The sequence below is a fragment of the Buceros rhinoceros genome, unplaced genomic scaffold (genome assembly GCF_000710305.1).
Source record: "Buceros rhinoceros silvestris isolate BGI_N320 unplaced genomic scaffold, ASM71030v1 scaffold3542, whole genome shotgun sequence".
NCBI classification, from domain to species: domain Eukaryota; kingdom Metazoa; phylum Chordata; class Aves; order Bucerotiformes; family Bucerotidae; genus Buceros; species Buceros rhinoceros.
This window is the reverse complement of record NW_010398160.1, coordinates 8,538-31,145: the sequence shown is the minus strand read 5'-3', so window position 1 is coordinate 31,145 and position 22,608 is coordinate 8,538. Positions and strand designations below refer to the sequence as shown.

General features: G+C 47.1%; 1 protein-coding gene across 1 annotated transcript in view; it reads left to right on the top strand.

Annotated features, from left to right (window-relative positions):
• Positions 1-5,188: 5,188 nt before the first annotated feature.
• The window catches only part of LOC104488878 (unconventional myosin-IXa-like), a gene marked incomplete at both ends in the record, with an annotated part of 19,412 nt that continues 1,992 nt past the window's right edge, over positions 5,189-22,608 (top strand). Inside the window, 5 exons of the mRNA XM_010130972.1 lie at positions 5,189-5,283; positions 8,077-8,139; positions 9,157-9,256; positions 15,202-15,299; positions 17,356-17,482. Coding sequence (XP_010129274.1) covers positions 5,189-5,283; positions 8,077-8,139; positions 9,157-9,256; positions 15,202-15,299; positions 17,356-17,482 — 483 coding nt within the window. The remainder of the gene's footprint in view (positions 5,284-8,076; positions 8,140-9,156; positions 9,257-15,201; positions 15,300-17,355; positions 17,483-22,608) is intronic.

Genomic DNA, 22,608 nt, shown 5'->3' with positions numbered 1-22,608 from the left:
CCGCCAGCCACAACCAAGAGAATTAAAAAATGAGCTGTCAGCGCTTGAACTCGCATGTAATTGCTATAAACTAGATGCTCGGTGTTATTGCTTGGCCACACAGAACAGCTCCTTGAAGGACTCACAGAAAAGTGGATTTATTTTGCAGGAAGGCAAGTTGTAGCTGGGGCTTCTTGGCTTTGGCTCTTCTTTGGGTGTCGTGGTCTCTGCTGCACAGAGGTGGCTTTTGGGGCTCCCGCTGGAAGCCGAAAGCTGGGGGAGATCTGCCCAAGTGGTGGTGTTTTAGCAGGGCAGTTCGGGTTGATAGGTTTCACCCAGCAGAGAGCTGCAGATTTAAAAGAGCTGTTTCCCAGGGCAGAAGCAATAACGAGGAGGGGTTTAGCACGGCTCGAAGTTAAGTACTCGCAATGTGTTCTGGCCGTAAGTCAATCTATGTCTGTTAAAAAGCAATATAACAGGACAAGAGTGCCGGGAGCTGGGGTGCCGCTTGAGGGAAAACAAGCCGAATGATCTTTATCATCCGGTTGTTTACGTTTTAAGGATGCAGAAAGGAATTTGTAAATAGAGAATAATTTAAGAAGCCGGTAAACGTCCTGGTCACAGAAAAAAGACATTAATATTAGGGAATTTTAATATGTTGGTTTTCTCCTGTGCCTTTTTTTGTGAATTTGTGAATTTTTGTGAATTTGTGAATTCTTTTTTTTTCTTTCAAGCATAACATGTAGAATATTGGGAAAAAGAGTCTTCAAATCTGGAAATAAATGACAGGGGTTGTTTAAACCCACCACTCTCTGTGGACGCATACGTTGGGCTTCTCTCTCAGCAGCTCTAGGTAAAGCATGTCTGACACGTCCTCGTGGGTGCGTCGTTTGTCACGTCCATCTAACGCTGGCCCTGGCCTTGTGTCGGTGTTATTTGAGGGTAAATAGACTTTTTCTCCGCTGTCTTCTACAGTGGGTCCCTGTGCATCAGGGCTTGGGCTCTTTGGGTGTCGTACAGACCCTGCACCCCTCTTGTCCTTTACTAGTGCCCTCCAGCTGTTCCCAGGGAGGTTGAGGCTGTCCCTGAGGAGCCATTTCTGTCCCATTGGGGTTGTGCAGGCGTGTCCCAGGCTGCCCAGGGCAGTGGTGGGGTCCCCATCCCTGGAGGGGTTTCCCAGCCGTGTGGAGGTGCTGCTGGGGGACAGGGGACAGTGGGGACCTGGCAGTGCTGGGGGAACGGGGGGGACTAGAAGGTCTTTTCCAACCCAAATGATTCTATGATTCCATGATACGGAAAGATTTTATTTCATTTTGTGTGTTTTATTTCCTGGCTGCTCGATCACTGGCTGGCACGGGGAGTTTTCCACCTTGCTTAGGCAGTTACAAGTCATTCGCGCTTCATGAATACATTTGATTCATGAATTCCAAAATCCACAGTGAACCGGGGAATGTGAGTCCTCCGGCAGCTTCTTGTCTGAAATTAACCTATTTCTTGTCCCTCACATAAATGAGCACCACTAAACCTTGCTCCTGGTCCCTTCAGGGCCCGGCGATGGAATATAACTATTAATAGAAGGATTCCACGATGGCATGGCCCGAATTGAGAGTGAAGCAGCTGGCTCGCTTCTCCCCGGGTATATTCATGGTCCGGTTTTCTAGAAAATTCAATTTACATTTCAAGTAGACAGGAAAACATTTAAAACCTCAGGTTTATTAATACATTTCCTTCTCCTTATAGCAAAAATAAAACGATGTCATTATTTTTCCCTCTAAGGGGAGTACTAGTGGCTCATTTGAGAGGGCAGCGTTGGGGACCTTGGACATGCCAGCAAAGGCACGTGTTGCCCCATGCACCCTCATCACAGAGACTGTTATTCTATAGGGGAAGCTGTTATCCTATGGGGGAAGCTGTTATCCTATGGGGGAATGCAGCCATTTTCCTATAGGGGAATGCAGCCGTTATCCTATAGGGGAATGCAGCTGTTATCCTATAGGGTAATGCAGCCATTATTCTATAGGGGAATGCAGCCATTATTCTATAGGGGAATGCAGCTGTTATTCTATGGGGAATGCAGCTCTTATTGTACAGGGGAATGCAGCCTTTATCCTATAGGGGAATGCAGCCATTATCCTATAGGGGAATGCATTCAACTGGGATAGTCCATAAAACAGCATTTTATGGTCATTGCCATAGGAGAACAAGTCACTGTGGTGTTTCCCTAGCTGCAGGGGGTTGGAAAATAACTGTATTTCAGGAAAGACATTAAAATAGTCCTTATTCCGGCTGGAATCTGTAATTAACCCAGACTGCATTAATATTCAGTCCAAAAAGAAGAGACCCTGAGCCTTCGGGATCAGGCGAGGAGGAACGCCAAGTATTGAGCCACGAAACTGTTAACGATTATTTTTTCCCTGCCACCCGCGATAAGCATCTCTTTGTGCGGGAGGGTGGTGGGAGGCAGGAGGAATGGAGCTGCTCGTTCCACCGCTGAATCACCAGCGCCGGGTCCGGAGGGATGCTCGGCTCCGACAGAAGAGCGTATTGAATTTTGTTTCCTTCGAAACGTTGAGCCGCGGCCAGTAAAAGCTTTGGTCTCTCTGAGAATTTTAGGAATGTCGCTACGGAGTTTTGTCCGTTGAGTTGCTCAGCGGCTTCGAATCGATGAGTCAGTGGAGGGAAATAATGCAAACAGAAGATAATTTGTTGTACCAAAGCAGATACAACTGATTTTGTGTTTTCTGAGCCTGAACTGTTATTTCACGCCCTGGTTGCAGAAGGACATGGTGTCCCGTTCACATCCTAGACCTGGCGTACCTAGAGCAGCCCCGCACAAATCAAAGGGAGCTCTTTTTTTTTATCGCCCAGTAGTTCTGTTAAAGAAAGGCGGTGAGTAAAGGGAACAAAACCCTATTGAGCTGTCTCACGTTCCACGTCGGGCATTTCTTTAGCTACTTGCTGGCCGCTGCCATTGAGTCAGCCTTGAGTTTAACACGACGTGATGCAAAGAGCTGTCTTGTTTACATCAGCACTAAAGAAAAATGCATGAAAGAGGGATATTATAGGTTATGATTTCTGTAGGCGTTTGGGTTATAACCTATAATGTGGTCTGGCATGTTAATCCAGCAAAAAGAGGGCTCTCGCAGTTCCCCTCTCCTGCGTTTGAAACGTTTTCTCCTGACTCTAAATGTTTCTTGTTACAGAATAAAGAAAGATTTATTCCTCGGTAAGGCTCTTCCCAAAGAAATCCTAATGAATAGACCTGATTCCTCTCCCCGAGCTTCCTGAAGTACAGGGAACCCATCCAGAAAATCCTTTTAGTAGGTTGGCAATAGGAGCCATTTCTGTCCTGTTGGGGTTGTGCAGGCGTGTCCCAGGCTGCCCAGGGCAGTGGTGGAGTCCCCATCCCTGGAGGGGTTTCCCAGCCGTGTGGAGGTGCTGCTGCGGGACAGGGGTCAGTGGGGACCTGGCAGTGCTGGGGGAACGGGGGGGACTCCAGGAGCTTAGAGGGTTTTTCCAGCCCAACGGTTCTGTGATTCGATGAATATGAACATGTTCTCCTATAAGCTTCTTGCTGTGTGTCTGCCTGCTGAAATCCCTGGAGGAAGACAGGTAAATCCTTTGGAAATGTTAAACACATCCCGACTTTTAACGCCAAAATGCCTGCTTTGAGGGAAGAGGTTGCCTGGATTTTCATTGCCAGTGGAGCTTTGGGGGGTTCAGTGTCGCTTGGAGATGTGGGCAGCTTCGATGCCCTCCGGAGGGTGAGGGATGGGATGGTGCTGGCTGCGGGGACGATTCTGGGGGAGAATAAGCAGAAAACAGTTGGGAGCATCCTGAAAAGGTGTGAAATGTCCATAGGGGAGCGTTCCTTAGCTGCGTGTCTGGAATCATCTCTGCTTGCTCGGCAGGTTTCATTTAGCCCAGAACTTGTTCTAGTCAACTAAAGCCAATCCATATGCAACAGCCTGAGTTTAAACAAATCCCTGTATTCAAATAGAGGGGAAAATCACATCGTTACTCTGTTCGCAAACCTCCTTTGGTTCTGAAATCATTAAATCTCACCAGATTGCTAAATAAATCTGCCTGGGAAAATAGAAGGTAGATGAGGGCGCACATATCACGCAGGTACTGAAGGCGTTGAGTGCCTTTTTGCCAAGGTTTTGTTTCATTTGGCCTTTCTTTTTCGCTTTTAGTTGCAAAGTTAAATCTGAAAAGGTCTCTTGAAAAGCTTCAGATTAGAGATGTAAAGCCCTTTTAATCTTTTCTAATAAAAAGCTGAGCAGGGAATAAATCTATTGGAAGCTTGGGGCTGAGCTCTGATTTTAAGCCTCAGTCCAAAATGTATCTGTAACTGTAATTGAGCGTCCGTACACAAACAACGCTCCAAAATTACTTTGCCTGTAATTACCTTCAATGAGTTTGCCTCAGAAGGAAAGGTGAAAGATTATCAAAACCGGTTTAATAAATGAAACATTAATTGGACCCGGCAGCTTGCCAGACGCTCTCACCGGGGGCCGGCTGATTATCAAAGTGGTTTAGGCACCACCGAGAATCCCAGGTGTCCATGGAGCCGAGCTGCAGCTCTACCGTAGCTCTTCTGTTCAGAGCTTGCCTTTAAACGGGCGATAAACCACCCTCTCGGTAAGGCAGGGGTTTAATACACGCTTTGCATAATAAAGGCTTAACAGCATTTTGATTCTGGAGGAACCGCAGCGGCAGATCGAACCGGCGCTGTCTGAAACGCTGGCAGTGCGCTGGGTTGTGGCGGTGCTGTGGATGGTGTGGGCTGACATCGGAGTAGCCTTCAAAGCGTTTTTACCTCTTAATTCCATACATAATTAAAAAGCAGCTTCCTCTGGCTCTGCAGAACGTCGAGTCTTGTTGGAGTGGCGTACTTGTACATTTATTTAAATGATGAAAGCTCAGCCTTAATATAGACGGTGAGAACGTCCCAGGTTAAATCGCTCCTGTACTGCGAACACTTTATGTTGAAGCTGTGTCTCTCTGCCCTTCATGAATACCAAATTAAGAGGGAACATGGTGGCCAGAAGCTCGTCGTGTTATTTCGTAGACCAACTTTCCCCGTACGCTTTTTATTCATGACACAGTGACAGCAGAATCCCCCAAGTGAAGCTGTTGGTGACGTGCTCATGAGTAAAGGTGGTGGCTCTCTGGACGTAATGATGGTGTCTCTGTCTCTTCGCAGGCGTTCGGCAATGCCAAAACGGCGCATAACAACAACTCGAGTCGCTTTGGCAAATTCATTCAAGTGAATTACCAGGAGACGGGCACCGTGCGAGGGTAAGTGGGAGTCGGGCGGGCGAAGCTGTGCGTGCTCTTACCTGCACAAGGAGCCTAAGGAGGGTGAAGTAGAGGGGTATGACAAAGAAGGTTAATTTTTCTGTCCTGAGTGTTTCCCAGAATGGAGAGGGGGAAACTAACTTTTTCAGCGTATTTAAATCCATTGGTATGAGAATGTTGGTGTACCTGAGCGGCACGTTGCATGGGAATACACTTGAGCGGCTTCATGCCGACTGAGCTCTCCTTAATCGTGATGGCAGCTTGATAACTGAGCTGAAGAGGAACTTTTCCTCTGGAGTTAGGGGTGGTTTAGCTGGAGCAGGCCAGGAGGCTGGGGCAGATGGTGGGAAGCAGAGGCTGAGCGAGCTGGCTTTGTGCTGTCTAAGGAAGAGAAAGCCGAGGGGGGGTTAATCTCCAGCTGCCTGACGGGTGTTACAGAGGCGATGGAGCCAGACGCTTCTTGATCGCTGTCTAATTCCCCATCTGCTCCTGTCTCTACCCTGAAGTCTCTCTTTAACCGCCAACCATGGCAAGGAGCTGCTCCTACCCGTGGCGGTTCTCCACAGTTTGTTTCAGCACCTCTTCTGCTGCCCAGAGCTCGAGGGACACCCAGCTGGGACTCAAACCTTCCTCCTCCTGCCGAGGGTGGAAGCCTGCAGATGAAACCCACTGGGTGGGCTCACCTAAGCCTGGCTTTCTCTTTGGCTTTAGATGATTTCCACGGTGTCAGGTCATTGCAGAGTGACTCAAGTCTAGTTCTAAACGAGCAGGGCTTTGTGAGCTCCGCTTTCTGTCCCAGTTAATTAACTCAGTTGGAAAAGCGAGGAGTAGAAGTGGCATTCCAGGGGTCATATAATTTCTGCAGCCAGCGAAGAGGTCTCATGCTGGGACTTTGTCGTTATTTTGGAGAATGGCTTTTAGGTTCTTTTTTTTTCTCTCTTATTTTCCAGCAGAACAGTATCACACAAATAGCTTCCATTAATTTTTCAAATGAGCTTGGGTACTCTGTGTACCTTCCTGCTGTTTTTTCGCCCTGCGTCAAATCTGATGTTCTTTTTCTTCTTCTTTTTTTTTTTCCTCCTTTAATTCTGGTGAACGCTTCTCTTAAAAGGATAAGCCTCCTTTTTTTTTTTTTTTAATACTTACTGAAAAACAGGGTAACAGGAATCCAGCCAGTGCCTTAATGTATTGTCTTGGCACGCTCTGTCAGCTTGGTGGGAACGGCTTCTATTTATATGTGGCAGAGGAGTGCAAGGCTCATCATACTCCTATACTCTACTTCATGAAACAGGAGGAATTTTCTTTAAAAAAAAAGCACTTCCTTGGCCTTTGGTCGCACAGTGTGATGTGCCTGTGCTTTGCTCTTAAGCTGCCCCGAGGAAAATGAGAAGACGTTTTTACCCCAGCTGGGAGCTGGTCCTGGCATATGAGAGCACAGTTCTGGTTTCCATAGCCCCACAAAGAAGATCACAAGGGTCTGTATTTTTAAAAAAAGCTTAGCATAGATTGTAAGCACAACCCGAGTTAATCACCATCCTGTATTTTGCATGTTATTTGCTTTGTTAATGTAACTGTAATTTGCAGCCTTGAATCAGAACTTCGCTCCTTTCGGAGGCTGAAAACAGCAGTCGGGTATTTGCTTACAAACCCTGTGGATGTAATGACCCCCAACCTGAAGCAAATTTAACCTTAAGAGCTGTAATAGCCCAGAGCTTTGGCAGCGGCCCTCCCCACCCCATGAAATGAACTCTTTGAAGATGCCTTTCAAATGGATGGGGCATGAGCGTGGCTACAGCTAAGTGCGTTGCCACAAGGCTTTATGAATTTGTGACGTCCTGCTCGATGATAAGCGGGTTCTGGAGGAAGGTCTTTGCAACCTGTTCAGCCCTGATCAAAAGCCTCAATGTCTGACACACTCCATAAAATTAGCATGGAGACTATCAGAACTGCCTGGAGGCTGTGGTGGAGAAGCGAGTGTGGAGGCACCTCCTCGCCCTGCCGTGCCCAAGGTTTATCGGGCTTCCCGACTCCTACGTGGCTGGTAATGTCGGTGCCACGTCACTGGCGTCTGGAGCTGGAAAAGCACAACTTCATCATCAGAACTGCCAATTACAGTGCTGCTTTCCGAATCTCTATCATTACTGGTTAGTATTGTTTGGAAGAAAAACCCTGTCGAAGCTTGTTTTAGCTCTACAAGCCCGAAAAAACTATTTAATACGTAAATTAACCACGTTTGTTACAGAGGAGGCTCTGAGGAGAAAATGTAAACTGCAACAAGGAGCTTTTGCAATTGTTTAGTTTTTGCCCGTAGCCACAAGTTAATAACCCGGGTTTTTTGTGGAGAAGTGGCTCTTCTGGGAGAGGGCACAGCGATCCGGGGACCGATTCTGCGGCTACCTCTGATCTCGCCAGCCGATGCACCCAGCTCCGTTTCTTGTGCGCACGAACGCTGGTCCGCAGCGGTTCGGTTTGGCTGGCTCCGGGTCAAATAGGTATCCGAGATTCTTCGCTGCTGTCAACGCTTCCCCCTGCACTCCCTGCCCATAGGCTAACGCGTCTGAGATCATGTGTTTCCTATCCATGTTAGTCTTGGCTTCTTCTCAAACCAAAAAAACCTCAAAAGCCAAACATAATATTGGGCTTGTTCTGCCTAGGAAGAAATTTATATAACTAAGTGAAACAAGGCTGAATTTTTTTTCGTGAGCGTGCTAAGAGAGAAGAGTCCCGGTAAAGCAGTGAGCATTTGTGTTAAATACTGGGTCAGTGAATAACGCTTTTATTTTTCCCTTCCAGAGCTTACGTTGAGAAGTACCTCTTGGAGAAATCCAGACTAGTCTACCAGGAGCACAATGAGCGGTGGGTGCTTACAGGGTTGGGTTCGAGGTCTCTGTGTGCTGCAGCACAGGCGGCTCCAAACCCGGTGGGAGCTGGCAGGGGGAGCGCTCAGGATTTCCACACTCCTAACCCTGTGCTTCAAAGGGAAATGAGGCATTTTCGGGAGGAACGTGCTACCCAGAGAAAACAAACTCCGCTCTTTCAGTTGTTCTTTCCTAATTGCAAGGGATCATTTGTTACATCCTCCTCTCTCAGAAATTCGTACTCTGATTTTAGAGAAGTTTCCTGCTTCTTGTTGTCTTCCGACTCTTGGCACTTCTGCCTGTGGTTCCCTTTTGAGATGGATGTGCGAGGGGTTTCCTCGAACCCTCATGGGCGGCTCCCGGATTTAACAGCCACTAGAACCTTGACGAACATCCTCCCGGGTGTTGCAAGATGGTTAAACTCGGTGCCTCTTGGAACACATCCAGCATACAAGCCAAGTTTTAATGTTAGAAATGCGGCTGCGCTCATCGCGTTAATCCGTGTTACGGTTGTCTTGACGCAAAACAGATGAGCGTCACTTGGGGGAGGTCAGAATTAGTAATATTCCAGTATTTTGAATATTTGAGTAGCTGTGAAAATGGAAGATTGTCCCGTTCTGTCTTACAGAACCACAACTGCAAAATCATGATGTTTTTAACAGCAGCGAGGTATTAAAAATAATAGTAATTTCTGCATTGTGAGGAAGTACGTTGGTTTGACTCGAATAAATAGCAGGCGTCACACGTGTGTCTGAAGCAAAACGAGGTGATGTCAGCTAGGAATTCTTTAAGTGCCTTCTAGGGCAGGGGATGCCCTTGGCTGCAAAAGAGGGGTCTCGTTCTCCACTACTTAATATTTACATCCCTGCAAAGTGGGTTCGGGCTGTGTCTAACCTGTGTTCAGGACAGAGTTTGGAAGCTGGCAAATCAGGTTCTGAGGTTTGCATGCGCTTCCCTGCTTGATGCTGCTGCTTGTTTTGAAGTCTAACGTCTTTTTCTTTTCATTTGTCACCAGGAACTACCACGTATTTTATTACCTCCTGGCAGGAGCGAGTGAGGAAGAGAGATCAGCGTTTCACCTGAAGCAGCCTGAGGAATATCATTACCTCAACCAGGTGGGAACCCTCTGCAGGGACACAATGCACAGTCTTCCCTTTGCTGCTGCTGACAGTTAATGATAATAAAAAAACCACGTGGAGTAGGAAAAAAGGGTTTTCTTAGTGTTCTGTAGGCAGCCTGCCATCATGGGAAACGGTTCTGCCTTGGCCAAATGAACACCTGAGAGCATGAAAAAACCGTAAAAATCCACTGTTTTCTGTTTCTGTCCCCTACTTGGGATGTGTCACGTGTGTTGTGGTTTTAACTGTCGAAGGGAGGAACAGTAACAATCTCCCTGTTAACCTGTGTGGATGTCACTTCCTCGTTAACATCTGGCTGCCGAGTGGGGGGAGATGGGTGATGCTGGTAGCGCTGGAGGATGTCACGCCTTGCATGAGGCAGTCCTGATTCTATAGCTCCACGGCTGGCTGTCAGCGTGGTCCCCTGGGTTTAACAACAGGAGGGGTTTAACAGAACTGAAACCACAGCAACCATCGAAAAGGTGCGAGTTCAAACTGGCCAAACAAACTCATACTCGGGAAAATCTGCTTCCTTCAGATGTTGACGGTGCAGTTGCCCACTAATGCTTGTGAATAGAGAGTTTGCCACTTGCTGCTCAAAAAGAAAAGAAGAAATAGGAGTAGAGAGGTGTGGAAGAGCAGTTGATTTTAACTAATTGCTGTTTTCTCGGAGCTGAAACACAATGAGGATAAAAAGTGATTTAACCCATAAGCCAGAGACAAACGTGGGCACAGTGCGACCCAAATAGCCTTTAGTCTTTCTAGAAATATCATTTCTCTCCGGAGTACATCTCAATTACCCAGGGCTTTTAAAAGTCTTTGAAAGTGGGCTGTCAAAGCCAAACCCCGTTGTCACGTACCGACTCCCACCCACTCGCAGCAGGATGGGGAAATTTCGCACAAATGAGAAATGAGTAACACATTAAGAGCTGAGGGCTCTTTGCTGGCGGGCTTTGTGCCTGGGGCGTTGGTTGGAGAACGCGGCGTGATCTTCACCACCATCTGCGCTGCCGTTTTGCAGCGGGAAGGCGCCGCGATGGTACGGACCGAATGTTTTGTCAGATTCACGGTTTTTGTTGGGCAATCTGGTAGTTTCTTGTTAATCGAAAACATTGCTTTGAATTACAGTCCTTTTTTTAATAGCAGTTTCAGGGCCTTAATATGGATAAAATAAAACAAATCTAATGGCATGCAGAGCCAGTAGGAATGTGATAATTTAGGTTGAAACGTTTATTTTCGTCTAAATGGGGATGCTGTGGGCAAGTAGGCTGGAGGAGGGTGCTGAGGAGCCGCCCGTGGGTCAGAGAAGCAGCCTCTGGACTTGCAATGTTGGGACAACAGTGGCAGGTTGAATTTTTAGGGGTTTTCTGATAATCATCCTTCAGTTTTTAATAATTTGGGTTGGAGTTGTGGAGCCTGTTTAACACGACAGCTGTGGGAAAGTGGCTCCCCGAGGTGTGTTCAGGGCGTCATTTCATATCAAGGCTTTCCCGCGCCCTGTAGGCAAAGGGGAAAAAGGAAAGTGAGGAGTAAAAAGGAAAAAGAGATAATGGAGGAATGGGGAAAGGAACTTTGGACAGGTAAAAGGGGATAATTATAATATGACCCATGAGCATTTCCAGTAGCTTCTTAAATGTGGCCTAGAGAAATCCCTGTCTTTTTAAAAGGAAAAGCGAACGAGCTCAGAAATGCACTGAAGTGTTTAACTAGAAATTAAATATTAAAATTGAAAAGCTGTAAAATACTGAGGCAGGCCTTTAAGTGAGGGGCTGACTCAGCCCCTGAGTCAGGCATTATTTTCACTCTCCCGGGTTCCTCAGCTCATGTTCTGTTATGCAAAACCAACGTGCATTTGGCATTGCAGATGAGGAATAATCGAGTCTAATAATGCACCAGAACGTGCTGCTGTTCTGTCGATCTCTGAACACAGGGAGCAGGTTTGGAAAAAAAAGTTAATTCCTTTTTTAAAAGCCTCTTGACTTAAACCCTCCCCTGAGTTTGGGTGATTTTGCCGTGTCTCATACCAGCGGTTGGTCTACCGACCACGGCACGGCCTGCACCTGGCTGAACGTGTTCTGTGCTGCTTCCTCACATTTATCCGTTTGGAAATCAGGGATTTGCAGGATTAGAACCTGCAGATGAGCCCGTCGGGAGCTCTGGTGCCAGGTGTCCTGCTTGGGACCGGTCGCTGCTGTGTGCTTTGGCTTCTCCCAACTCCTCTGTCTGATTGGGAAGAGATACAAATTCCCGAGGAGCTTTCAAGGGTTGCTTTCGAGTCAGTCGGAGAATCGCACTTTTGCAGCACTTACGTGTGTCTAGAGCGGAGGCTGAGAGCAGGAGCAGAAAACCTGCCCTTCAGTGGGATTTTTCCATCAATAGCACTTCAGCTCCGGGTCAACCAAACGTTTCTCCAACCGTGCAGAGAAAGGTTTTCAAATCCATTAGGCTTATTGCGTGAGAAGTCCTCGCTGTCTTGAAAGCACCGTAAGCAGGAATCAGAGCACCGTGAGTGCAAAAGCACTGGGAATCTTACCTGAAAAAAATAAAAGTAAGGAATGATGATGCAGAACCACAAGAATTACTTGACTTGGGAAGTCGTCGTGGCTGCCCTGGTGAAAGAGCAGGTGGGGGAGTTGTTTGTGGTCTGAACACTGCTTAACCCGGTCTGCCTTGCTTTCAGATGACAAAGAAACCCCTCAGACAGAGCTGGGATGATTATTGCTATGACTCTGAGCCGGTCAGTACCAGTGCCCGCGTCTTCTGTGTTGCTGGTGCAGGGCTGCTGCTGCCTTGAACTTGTTAGGTGCACCAAGACCTGAGCAGAAAACGAAGTCAAATGAAGTTTAACTTTTTAATTTCCCTCTTCCTTCCTCTGCCCTACAGTGGTATGGCCTGTGTATAGCTCATGACAACAAAGATGTTTATTCCCTTGCCCTTTTTTGGTTCCTTCCATCTGGAGAGCTTCAATGGTTGGGTATGGTCATCTGGTTTTAGCAAACTGGGGAGTGGGTTTTTTGTTCTTTCTCGATATAATACGTGATAATCCATGGAAATTGTGACATGGCAGCAATGTGAAAGCTGAAATTTCTTTCTGATAAAAAGGCCCTGAGAGAATGCATCAGTTCATGATGTTGTAGCAGTATATCTGCTCTCCAACTTCCAGGGGAATAAAAAAGACAATCCCCAAAACATCCCCCCAACCATCTGCGAGAAAATCAGATCCTGATATTATTCAGAACGCAAAACCAATTCCTTCTCCAAAAATGGTTCTGCTGACATGATCATCCTTCCAGATGGATCGACCCAAAAAAGGAATGGTGAAGCTTCTCCCCCTTCCCTGGCTCCTTCTGTGCAGCTGTGTTGGAGGTGGTGGCTTCAGCTGGTGATGTGCTTTGGATGTCTGTGTGTCCCGTGATGGTCGCTGTTGGTTTTGTCTTGCACAAGGAAGCATGTTCCAGATCCGCTGCATGTTGTTCCTGCTAATTTTGCTGTGTGTTTAATGGTTGCCAAACTCTAGCTGCTGCACCTGGAAGAGTATGAGGTGATCTGTGAAGGAGCTGTGTGGGCTAAATAAGTATCTTAACGGCAAGATTTTGCTGCAGAGTCTTCAGGAGGGGCAGAGGGAAAGGGAATCTAACCCACCAAGGTTTAAAAATGTGGAATATTGGATTTATTTGTAGTGGAATATCTATATTTTGTGCAGCACAGCTGTGTGCCGTTACAATTTGGCTGTTTATGTGGTGGTTTATTTTTCTGAGGATCCTTTTCTGTGATATTCGTGGTACATCACAACTTTGCTTCAGCTGATCTTCAGCTGAAAGTGTACCCTGGACCTCTCCCCATCACCATGGACTCAACCCCAGACAGATCTCTGCTTCAAAAACAAACCCCACTTACTACATCCTCTAAACTTGCCCTGGAAATCCATGGATTGCTTCCACCTGACGATAGTGAGGAGGGGACTTAGTTCTGCTGGGAAACTCATTGCCCTGGCAGAATATTAATGACGGGTTTGGTCTGTGGGCATGGACTTCGTAACGCCCGTCTGCCCTCGCATCAAGGAAACTCCTTTTTTTTTGGTAATTATCATCCGTTAGGGAAGGGTGCGGAGCTGCAACTCTGCGGAGAACATCAGCTTTAAGTAGACAATGTGCCAGTGGCCTTTCCATGTGGACTAATGAGTTTGGCAATTGTTATGTAAATCGTTAATTAAATGGCCTTCGGGGTGGATTGTGCCGCTTCGGGGCTGTCGACGGTATTTTGCTGTTGACTCATGACTCAAGTTCGGATGAATGGTGCCACAAAATGAAATTGTCCTCTGGAATGTGGAGCGCCACTAACAGCACCGCTTAGTGTCTTTCCCAAACGTTTTAAACCAGACTGATTTGGAGACTCCGTGGGTGTGTGATTGTCCTGCGGGCTCTAGGTCCCACGGCAACGGGTGGGAAAACGTCTCCAGGTTCTCCTCAGCGTACGTGTGCCGGCCGAGGGAGCCAACCGGCCAGGGTTTGAGTTTAGGAGGGACATCTTCCTATCCTGGTATTGTATGGTGTAAGTAACCGCAGTGCTGATGCCTGGGTCGAGGGAATAGGGCAGCTGCGTGTCAGGAGTCTCCGTGTCGAAATAAACGTCTTTAATAACACCTCCCCCCTCTAAGCGGCTGTAAGAGAGTCTAAAGAGGCTTCGGAGCAGGGTGAAGAACCTGTCACTGGTGCGGTTGGGAGGCTTTAAATGTGGTGTAAGCCGCAAAGATGATACTCTAAAGTAACTCCATTGTGTATATTCTGTATTTATGTTTTATTCTGTAGGGGAAGTGAGGGCGTTCAAGTAACAGTCATCATCCTGTCACTATGCTTAATTAATTGTCACTGCAACTGCAGCTACAACTTTTAATTAACAGCCCCGAGTTAACTCGTCTCTGTCACAGTGTAGGTAAACTACTCTGAGATATAACACTGTATTGCATGGTGCACAGTGAATTCATTGTGATTCCGAGGTTGGGGATTTTCACAGGTAGCGGTGGGAAGAAGTATTAAATTTGGGATACAAATGGAGAGGCAGTACCGATAACCCACGGAGGGCCCACGGTGAGCCAAAGCACTAGGAACAGTAAGAGTTTATACACTCATTTAAGGAGCTTTTATATTCCCTAAGTATCGGGGCAGGACAGTGTTAGATGGGTCCAGAATGTCAGCGGATTTCCCCGAAAGCATCAGCGACTGCTGTCAGGGTGGGGATGATCTGGAACACTAAACTGTTCAGCCCCGTCAGTCTCCCAAGAAATAGAAAAGGCGGATTTGTAATTGTCTCGGTGCTCACATTTCTAGAAAACTTGTTGGTAGTTAGAATAAAGTTAGTGAAAATTATATTTAAAACTTTCCCTTTCCTCTGCAGAGTTTAATTCACTGCTATTTATATGAAGCAATGTGAATTTTACCTTAAAACTGAATTATTCCTCTTTGGTTCTAGGAACCGCTAACAGAGCAGGACCCAGCGTGGAATAAAGGGCCTGTAAATGTGTAACACATTTCATCTTGTCGTTAATTCTCATCCTTTTTGGATGCTAATTGTCTCGCACTGACAATGCTTGCCGTGCTGTTAGAACATGGTGTGACTCACCTCTTCCGTGAGAGGAGGAAACAGGGATGTATCTCCAGAAAAAAAATAGCCAAAAATGTTCATTTTGGAAAAGATAACCTAACGTAGTCCTCTCTGAGGTCCGGGCTACCCAAACCAGCGCATTTGTGGTGGAAATGCAGTGTCCTTTGCAAGACCGTCTCACCGTGCTGGGAAAAACACGGTACAATGCTGGAAACGTTCTAGATGCTGGTAGAAGGCATGGAGATCACTAAATGATATTTATGAAGAGTCGACTTGGCCACCTGGTTGCATTCCGATCTTAATTCATTTCAACGCTTAATCTTTCTTCTTGAACCCAACAGGACTGCTTTTCCGTCGAAGGGGAGGACTTGAAGCATGACTTTGAGCGGTTACAACTAGCCATGGAGATGGTGGGGTTTCTTCCCAAGACTCGCAGACAGTGAGTTTATTTTCCACGTTATTAGCTTGAAGATAATTTTAGTTAATATAACCTCTGTAATCGTTGAGATAATCCACCTGCCTGGAGCTAACGTCACTGTTGGGCTCTACGTAGCGTAACAGGCTGGTGAGGAGGAATAACCTAATAATGCTGGTGAGACCCTGGCCCAGGTTGCCCAGAGAGGCTGTGGATGTCCCATCGCTGGAACGGTTCAAGGCCAGGTTGGACGGGATTTGAGCAGCCTGGTGGAAGGTGTCCCTGCCCACGGCAGGGCGTTGGGCTGGAGGGTCTTTGTTATTAGCTTGAAGATAATTTTAGTTAATATAACCTCTGTAATCGTTGAGATAATCCACCTGCCTGGAGCTAACGTCACTGTTGGGCTCTACGTAGCGTAACAGGCTGGTGAGGAGGAATAACCTAATAATGCTGGTGAGACCCTGGCCCAGGTTGCCCAGAGAGGCTGTGGATGTCCCATCGCTGGAACGGTTCAAGGCCAGGTTGGACGGGATTTGAGCAGCCTGGTGGAAGGTGTCCCTGCCCACGGCAGGGCGTTGGGCTGGAGGGTCTTTAAGGTCCCTTCCAACCCAAACCATTTTATGACTAGTGACACTTGTCCTTTCGTATAAGAAAGGAGTAAACCAAATCTAACGATACAAAAAACATGCCCATCGTTACAGCAATTAACGATTCTCGTCATGCACGTGGAGTGCTGGCAGGAAGCTGGCACCTTGAAGTATTTTTCAGCCGTTCATGAATAGTCATGCCTTCCTCTGCGTGTCATGAATCCAGATCCTGGTTTAATCAGAAACCTTGATTGTTAGTCATCATACTTCATCCTTTGCGTGCAGTTGCCGGTTCTGTAGACTCATTTCCAACTGGCCCTCGTTCATGGGAAGTGCTGGTTGGAAAACTGGGCTTCTTAGCTGGGTTGTAATACCGCCTTCCCCTGCCTGCGAGGAATTGCAGGCTTCCTCTGAGGGTGGTCTGCAGCCAAGCCCAGAGGGATTCCTCTTGTGTTGACAGCGGGCTTGAAAGTCTTGAGCAGCTTTGAACGAACTTAACAAATTTCTTCCTAGGGTCAGTAACAGGCACAGAGAAATGTATATTAAAAAAACGTCCTCAAAGCGAGTGTGATTTTTGACTTGCAGTGAGTGTTGCTGAAAACCCCACCAGTAGCTGGAATGCAGTGAGAAATCCAGATGGTCAAACAATGATTTCGTGAACGTGGTTCCATTCTGTCTGAAAGCCTGGAGGTTTATGTGGGAGCAGAGAATCGCTGCTTTGTGCTAATGGCACTTGAAACCCTATTCATCACCTTGGGCACAGGACAGTTAAGATTCTAATGTACAGCGGGTTCTCCCCACACACAGACTTTTTTTTTTTTTTTTGCCGCTGGGTCCCTTACCTCCTGTTCTTTTAAGCACAATTTTTCTTGCTTTTTAACAGAATGAACCCAAGTACATGTACTTCTAGAGTAAATATGTTATGTGTCAACCTGCTTCCGTATCTTTCGAGAGTCAGGTTTCAGCCACAAGGGTTTTTTAAAGCCTCTTTAGGCTGCAGCAAGGGAGTGGAGTTGCTGGAGTAAAGCAACCAGTGAGCGTGGGACCGAGTGGAGCTGGACATCGCAGTAGATTCACCTGCTTGATTTACTGCGCAAGAACTCTTCTTGACACGCAAGTTCTTGGATTTCTCCTTGTGCATTCTGCTTGTCAAATAGTGCAGGGGATTCTTTGCTGTACGAGCGAATTTATTCTGCTTGGCTTTGTAGAGCTGTCACGCGGATCAGTAACTGCCTGTGAAATGGCAGGACCTGCGGAGGTGGTAAAGCCCAGTGCCAGGGGACCGAGAAGAGTCACCTGCCTGGCGGAGTCCAGCCTCCCCCTTCATTTCGGCAGTTGTGTGAGAGCTGTTTAATCGGGATATCCATATTACTCGAGGGTTTCTTTTTGCCTTTCGATACAGGGTGCCGCGTTATAGCCACGGCTTTGATTATGAAGAAGCCAGACCAACGCGAGATTGGTGAGTGAAAATGAATTGTCTGTATCTTCTTTAGGATTTTCTCTCTCCTGTCGGCGATACTACACCTGGGCAACATCCGTTACAAAAAGAAGACTTACCGGGATGACTCCATCGATATCTGTAACCCGGAAATACTCCCTATTGTGTCGGACCTGCTGGAGGTAAGCTGTGGCTTTCCGGCCAATAACATTCACACCTAATGAGCCACCTCTGTGTTACAGTAGAATTTATTTCCAGTTTCACCGTGTCACTGCTATGTCGTTACCGTCGGGGCGGGGCTTGTAGGTCTCAGCCTGGACGGCCAAAGCGCTGTGTAAGTTCTCCAGGGAGCTGTGCCTTTAGCCCAAGCAGGTTACGAAGCTGTGGCATTACTTGGGCAGGAGAAAAGTCTTCATTTCAGAGAATCAGCTTGTCCTGCGCTTGCCTTACGTGTTCAAGAGCAGAGCTCGACACCTCTTGACGTGGATGTAGGCAACCACAAGCTCTCCTTGCTGTCTCACCTTTCTTGAAACGCTCTAAACTGCTTGTAACTCCAAAGGGTACCGGCATGTTATACGTGTAGTTGGTTAAAACAGCTATTACTTTTATCCCATTCTGCTCTCTGGATGGTGTGGTGGAAGGTTAATTTTTGCTAATTTTAGGATTGTGTCAGAAGATAACTCATTATTTTGTGTACACGTGATGCTTTTTCCATGCCTTCCCTTAAATAAGGCTTGTGCTATCTTGTTACCTAAAGAACTCAGGAATTGGCTCTCACAGATTTTCATAGCACTTCATAATGCTTTGAATTTAGGGAGGGGAAAGCTTCTGTAAAATATGGGTATAAACAGCTGGACGCTCTTTGCATCTTGGCCTTGGAGACCACAGAAATAAACAGCAGGAAAATATGACTTTGGAGGAGAACGTTGTTGATCTTACCCTGTAAAAAATGGCCATTGCGAGAGCGCCAAGATGTTTACGAAGTGATTGTTTTTTATAAAAGCTCTGAGAGGGTGACTTAGAGCTCTGAAAAAGTTCCAGACTTTGGGTCTTTGCCCTGGCTTCCTCCTGCAAACAACCTCTTCTGCACCATCCGCCTGCTGTAAGGAATCGGGTGAGTTTTTGCACGAGAACATGTGAAGCGATGCATCGGTTGAGCCGTGTAGATCCGATGGTGGCTTAGGCCATGGTCTGGTGCAGCATAGAGCATGGGTGCCACGTCTGTGTCAACAATATGTAAAAAAAAATGAAAAAAAAATGTATTTAACTTCCCCGTTTTGAAAACGCCCTAGAATCTGGTGCAGCTGAGCAAAGCGATCGAGTTCCGTTCTTGGCAATTCTTTTGCAAGCTGAATGAGCGTGTGCAGCGTAAAACACTTGTTACTGAGATCGGAACCCCGCAGAGCTCAGGTATGATGGTGTGAAATGCATCGCCAGGGTTGGGTAGCTGGTGTTGCTTGTCCTTAGCGTTGTGTTTTGTGGTCACTTATCCACGGGATTGGGGACATCGGTTGACACCGAGTGTAAAACTTCCCTGATCAGCTGGAAATAGAGCAAATAATCTCATTTTCCGAAGGGGCTTGATTTCTCTTTCTGAACCACTTGGTTTCTGTGCCTTCGGAAGCCTGAACAGATCGTGAAATGCTGCTTCAGATTTGGCCAAAAGGGATAAAAAGGTTCAAACAGATGAAACATCATTACAAAGAGCATCTATTGCACTGTAGTCATCAGTTAGCTACTTACAGCTCTCCAAATGAAGTGTGGTGAGCTCTTCTCAGCCAGAGACCATAAATATTGGTTGAAATATTCAACACATTGTATTTTTCTCATTTGGGTAATTATTTTTATTACTTTTTTTTTTTTTTGTGGTCACTGAGCAGTATACAGCTCTGCTTTTCGCCCCATTGTTGCGAAAACATGAATTGCCTCGAAAAAACATTATTAATCCCCTCTCTAGATCTTGGCACTACTCACTAAGATTGAAAAATCATCTCGGAATGAAAATACTATTAGCTGACAGATAGTTTAACTTCTTTTCATAGAGCCACTGGCTGCTTGGCAGGATGGTCTGGAGCGGAGCAAACTGGTGGAAGAAACCAGCTCTGCCGTGTCCCATATGTCATTATTTTGCGGGGTGTTTTGGTTTGGTTTTTTTTCCTTAAATGACTCCCTGGGTTTGCTCAGTCAAGGATTTGACATGGAAGAGAGAAGGAGAAAATCCGGCTGGACTTGGCGGAAAGGCTGAATTGGCCGTCTCTGAGGCCAGCCAAGAAGAGGCGATGTGGAGGTTCTCCTGCACGGGGTGGTAGCCTTCATGGCGAGGAGGGGAACCACCAGCCTGGCTGAAATGAAGGATTTATGCGATGCTACGGTGGTTTTGTTTGGTTTAGTCTGGCCCACGTTGTCGTGAGCTGGCTGGTTTGTGTTGGAGCCTCTGAGGACAACCGGGAGAACCTCCTTGCTGCAGCAGCTGGTGCAACACCACCAAACAACGGTCCTTCCCTGTGTAAGGAGATTTGTGTCCCTGCAAAATGAGGCTAACGTGCAGATTTTCTGAAGGAATCGGGGAGGAGATGATGCTCTGCGACGGATTTGAGTTTTCTTACATACTGTCAACCCCAGCCGGTATGGTTTTGGGTTATTAAAACATCCAGACCAGCATTTGTTGAAAAAGCAACTGCAGCAGAGGGGTTTGGCCAGACTCTGCAGATCGTTGTTTCACTTACAGTAAGACCCTGATTCCTTTTTCTCAGGAACAGACATAGCGTGTGGCTTATGCGAGGCTTCTGGCAGGTTTTTCATGGCCTTTGTTTCAACTGTGCTGAAATGCCGTGCCGTAGCGGGATGACACGGCTGCCTGATGGATCGAGCAGCAGTGGAGGCCCGTGCAAGCGCCGCACAGATCACGGGGCCTCTGCAGAAGTCGCAGAGGGTTGTGTGGATCTGGGGAAAACCTGTGTGTTTCCGGGGAAGAGCCTGGAAGGGCTCGTTTGTGGGCAATCTAAGGCCAGATGACCTTAAGATATGTTGTTTTTTTTTTCATTAGAGCAGGAACATTTATGTTTTGTATGTTTACTAATACTGGAAGTTATTTCCGTGGATGGAGGAGTTTTGGAGAAGACCGATAGCAAATTCTGTCTTGCAGTTCTATACCCACTTCTTAAGCTTTAGGTAACAAGGCTCCATGCAAATGAAGGTAAATATCAGTTCCCAAGTGTCCCAAATCTCTTCTGCCAGATCTCTTTTTGCCTTGGTGGCGTTAGCTTTTGGAGCTCATGGCTGCCTTCGTGGGAGATTTATGGGCTCAGCTGCTCTTTCCTACTAAAAAGTTGTCTTCGGCTTCCCAGAGGGATTCTATAGATGTGATAAACATCTTGGGAAGTAACTGGGGAGCAAAAGGGAGGAGAGGATTGTGAGGCAGCCAGTGCTTGCATCCAGCCTCCTCTTCTGCATCCATTTGCTGAGTGAAGTTTTGGGGAGCACAGAATGGTTCGGGTTGGAAGGGACGTGCGAAGTCCAACCCCCCTGCAGTGAGCAGGGACATCTTCATCAGACGCGAAGCTCTGAGCCAGAACTCGAGTCAAATAACTTTCTGGTTGTTGGAACACAAGTCTGAAGAAAAGGTTCAGACTTTTTGCAAGAATGACTGATAGAAATCTGAATTTATTTTCTGTTATGCCACACCGGACAGCTTGAGAATGAGCGCTCAACGCTGTAATCCCTTTTTCAGATACGGGAGGAGAGACAAAAAGCGATGTTTTCTTGCTCTCAAGTTGGAAATGGTTCATTTTCCTTCAGCTGCTCTAACATAATACCCCAGCATTCCTGAAGAAGCAATCTCCGCCTGCCTTGGCTCCAGCCCAGCCCTTGCGGGAGCCCGCTGGCTGGCTGCTCCCCGCCGTGCTCCGCTGACGTTTATAGCTGTGGCAGCGGTGCCGGTCATCCTTCACTGCGTTTTAGAGCTCTAGTCATCCAAGCCCTCTCAGTCTTGGTTCAACTTACATGTGGCAGTGAAGTCTTAAATCTGTATTTTGTCCCTGTAATTAAGATATAAGCTCCTACGGGCCCTGTAGCTTCTTTTAAGAGGGCAAGCAGGGCTGGCCCTTTAGCACCAGAAAGCAAAAATCCATGCAGCATAACTTAGAAGTACCTCCCAGGGCACAAAATAAAGGAATAAGCTGTGTTCTCCTCTTCGCTCATCTGATAGGATGGTTTTTGTCTCTATTTTGGTGTAGCACACTTGCCGGAGGAGGAAGCATAGGATGTACGTGATGGAGAAGCTGCAGGTAGCTCCATGCTCCAGGTGTCCTTGGTCATCAGCACGCAGCGAGTTTATCTTTAGAAAGCTCCGATGGCTCCTCGTTGGCTTCGGGAGTCAGCTACCTTCAAGCTGTGTCCTTAAATGAGAATTAGGATGATTTTGCTGTGCCCGTGGTGTTGGCTCTCAGAGCTGATGAAGCAATCAAGGTCAAGCTCCACTGGGTGCTGATCAGAGGCAGAGACCCAGGGAGATGCAGAGATTACGCTCCTGTCCTTGCCAAGTGTGTATTTGTATGAGAATACGATTGGATGCGGACTCTCTGGGTCAGCCTGTGGCAGGTCTGGAGGTGCAGGTCCCCATCTGCAGGTCTCGTCCATCAGGAGAGCAGAGGGAGAAGGAAACCACGAACACATGAGATAGGGGTGGTGCGGGCAGTTCTTTAAACTATTTACAATCCTCGTGTTTGTGACAAATCTGGGACTTGGAAGCACTGAGGTTGTTCAGGACTAGTGCATTGGGCTGGGTTGATTAGTGACCGCCTGTCTCGTTGCCTTTAATTAAAACAAGCTACCGTGCTGGCTGCGGGTGCCCAGCACCCTCCGTCATGTCGGGCAACGCGTGGTGGAGAACTCACTTTTCTTCCAAGGAAGGGCAGCCAATGGCCCCACAGCTGAGAGCTGTCGGAAGAGTGTCCGCGCTTTACCTGCAGAGCTGAAATTAAAATAATCGCTGTTTTACATGTGGATGTAGAGGAGTAGAAGCCAAATATGAAAATTTCCTCTGGATTTCTGCATAAACTGGAAGATTATTTTTTTCTGCTTGATCTTGAAAGGTTGAATCAGGTGGTAGGAACTGGGGGCTCTAAAGTATTACTGAGGTAAGGTGTTACTTGGTGTTTGATTTTCAGTGACACAGACCGTGGATTGGTATGGCCAGACCATAGAAACACAGACTGGTTAGGGCTGGAAGGACCTTCACAGCTCCTCCAGTCCACCCTCCTGCAGGGAGCAGGGACATCTGCACCCAGAGCAGGGTGCCCAGAGGACC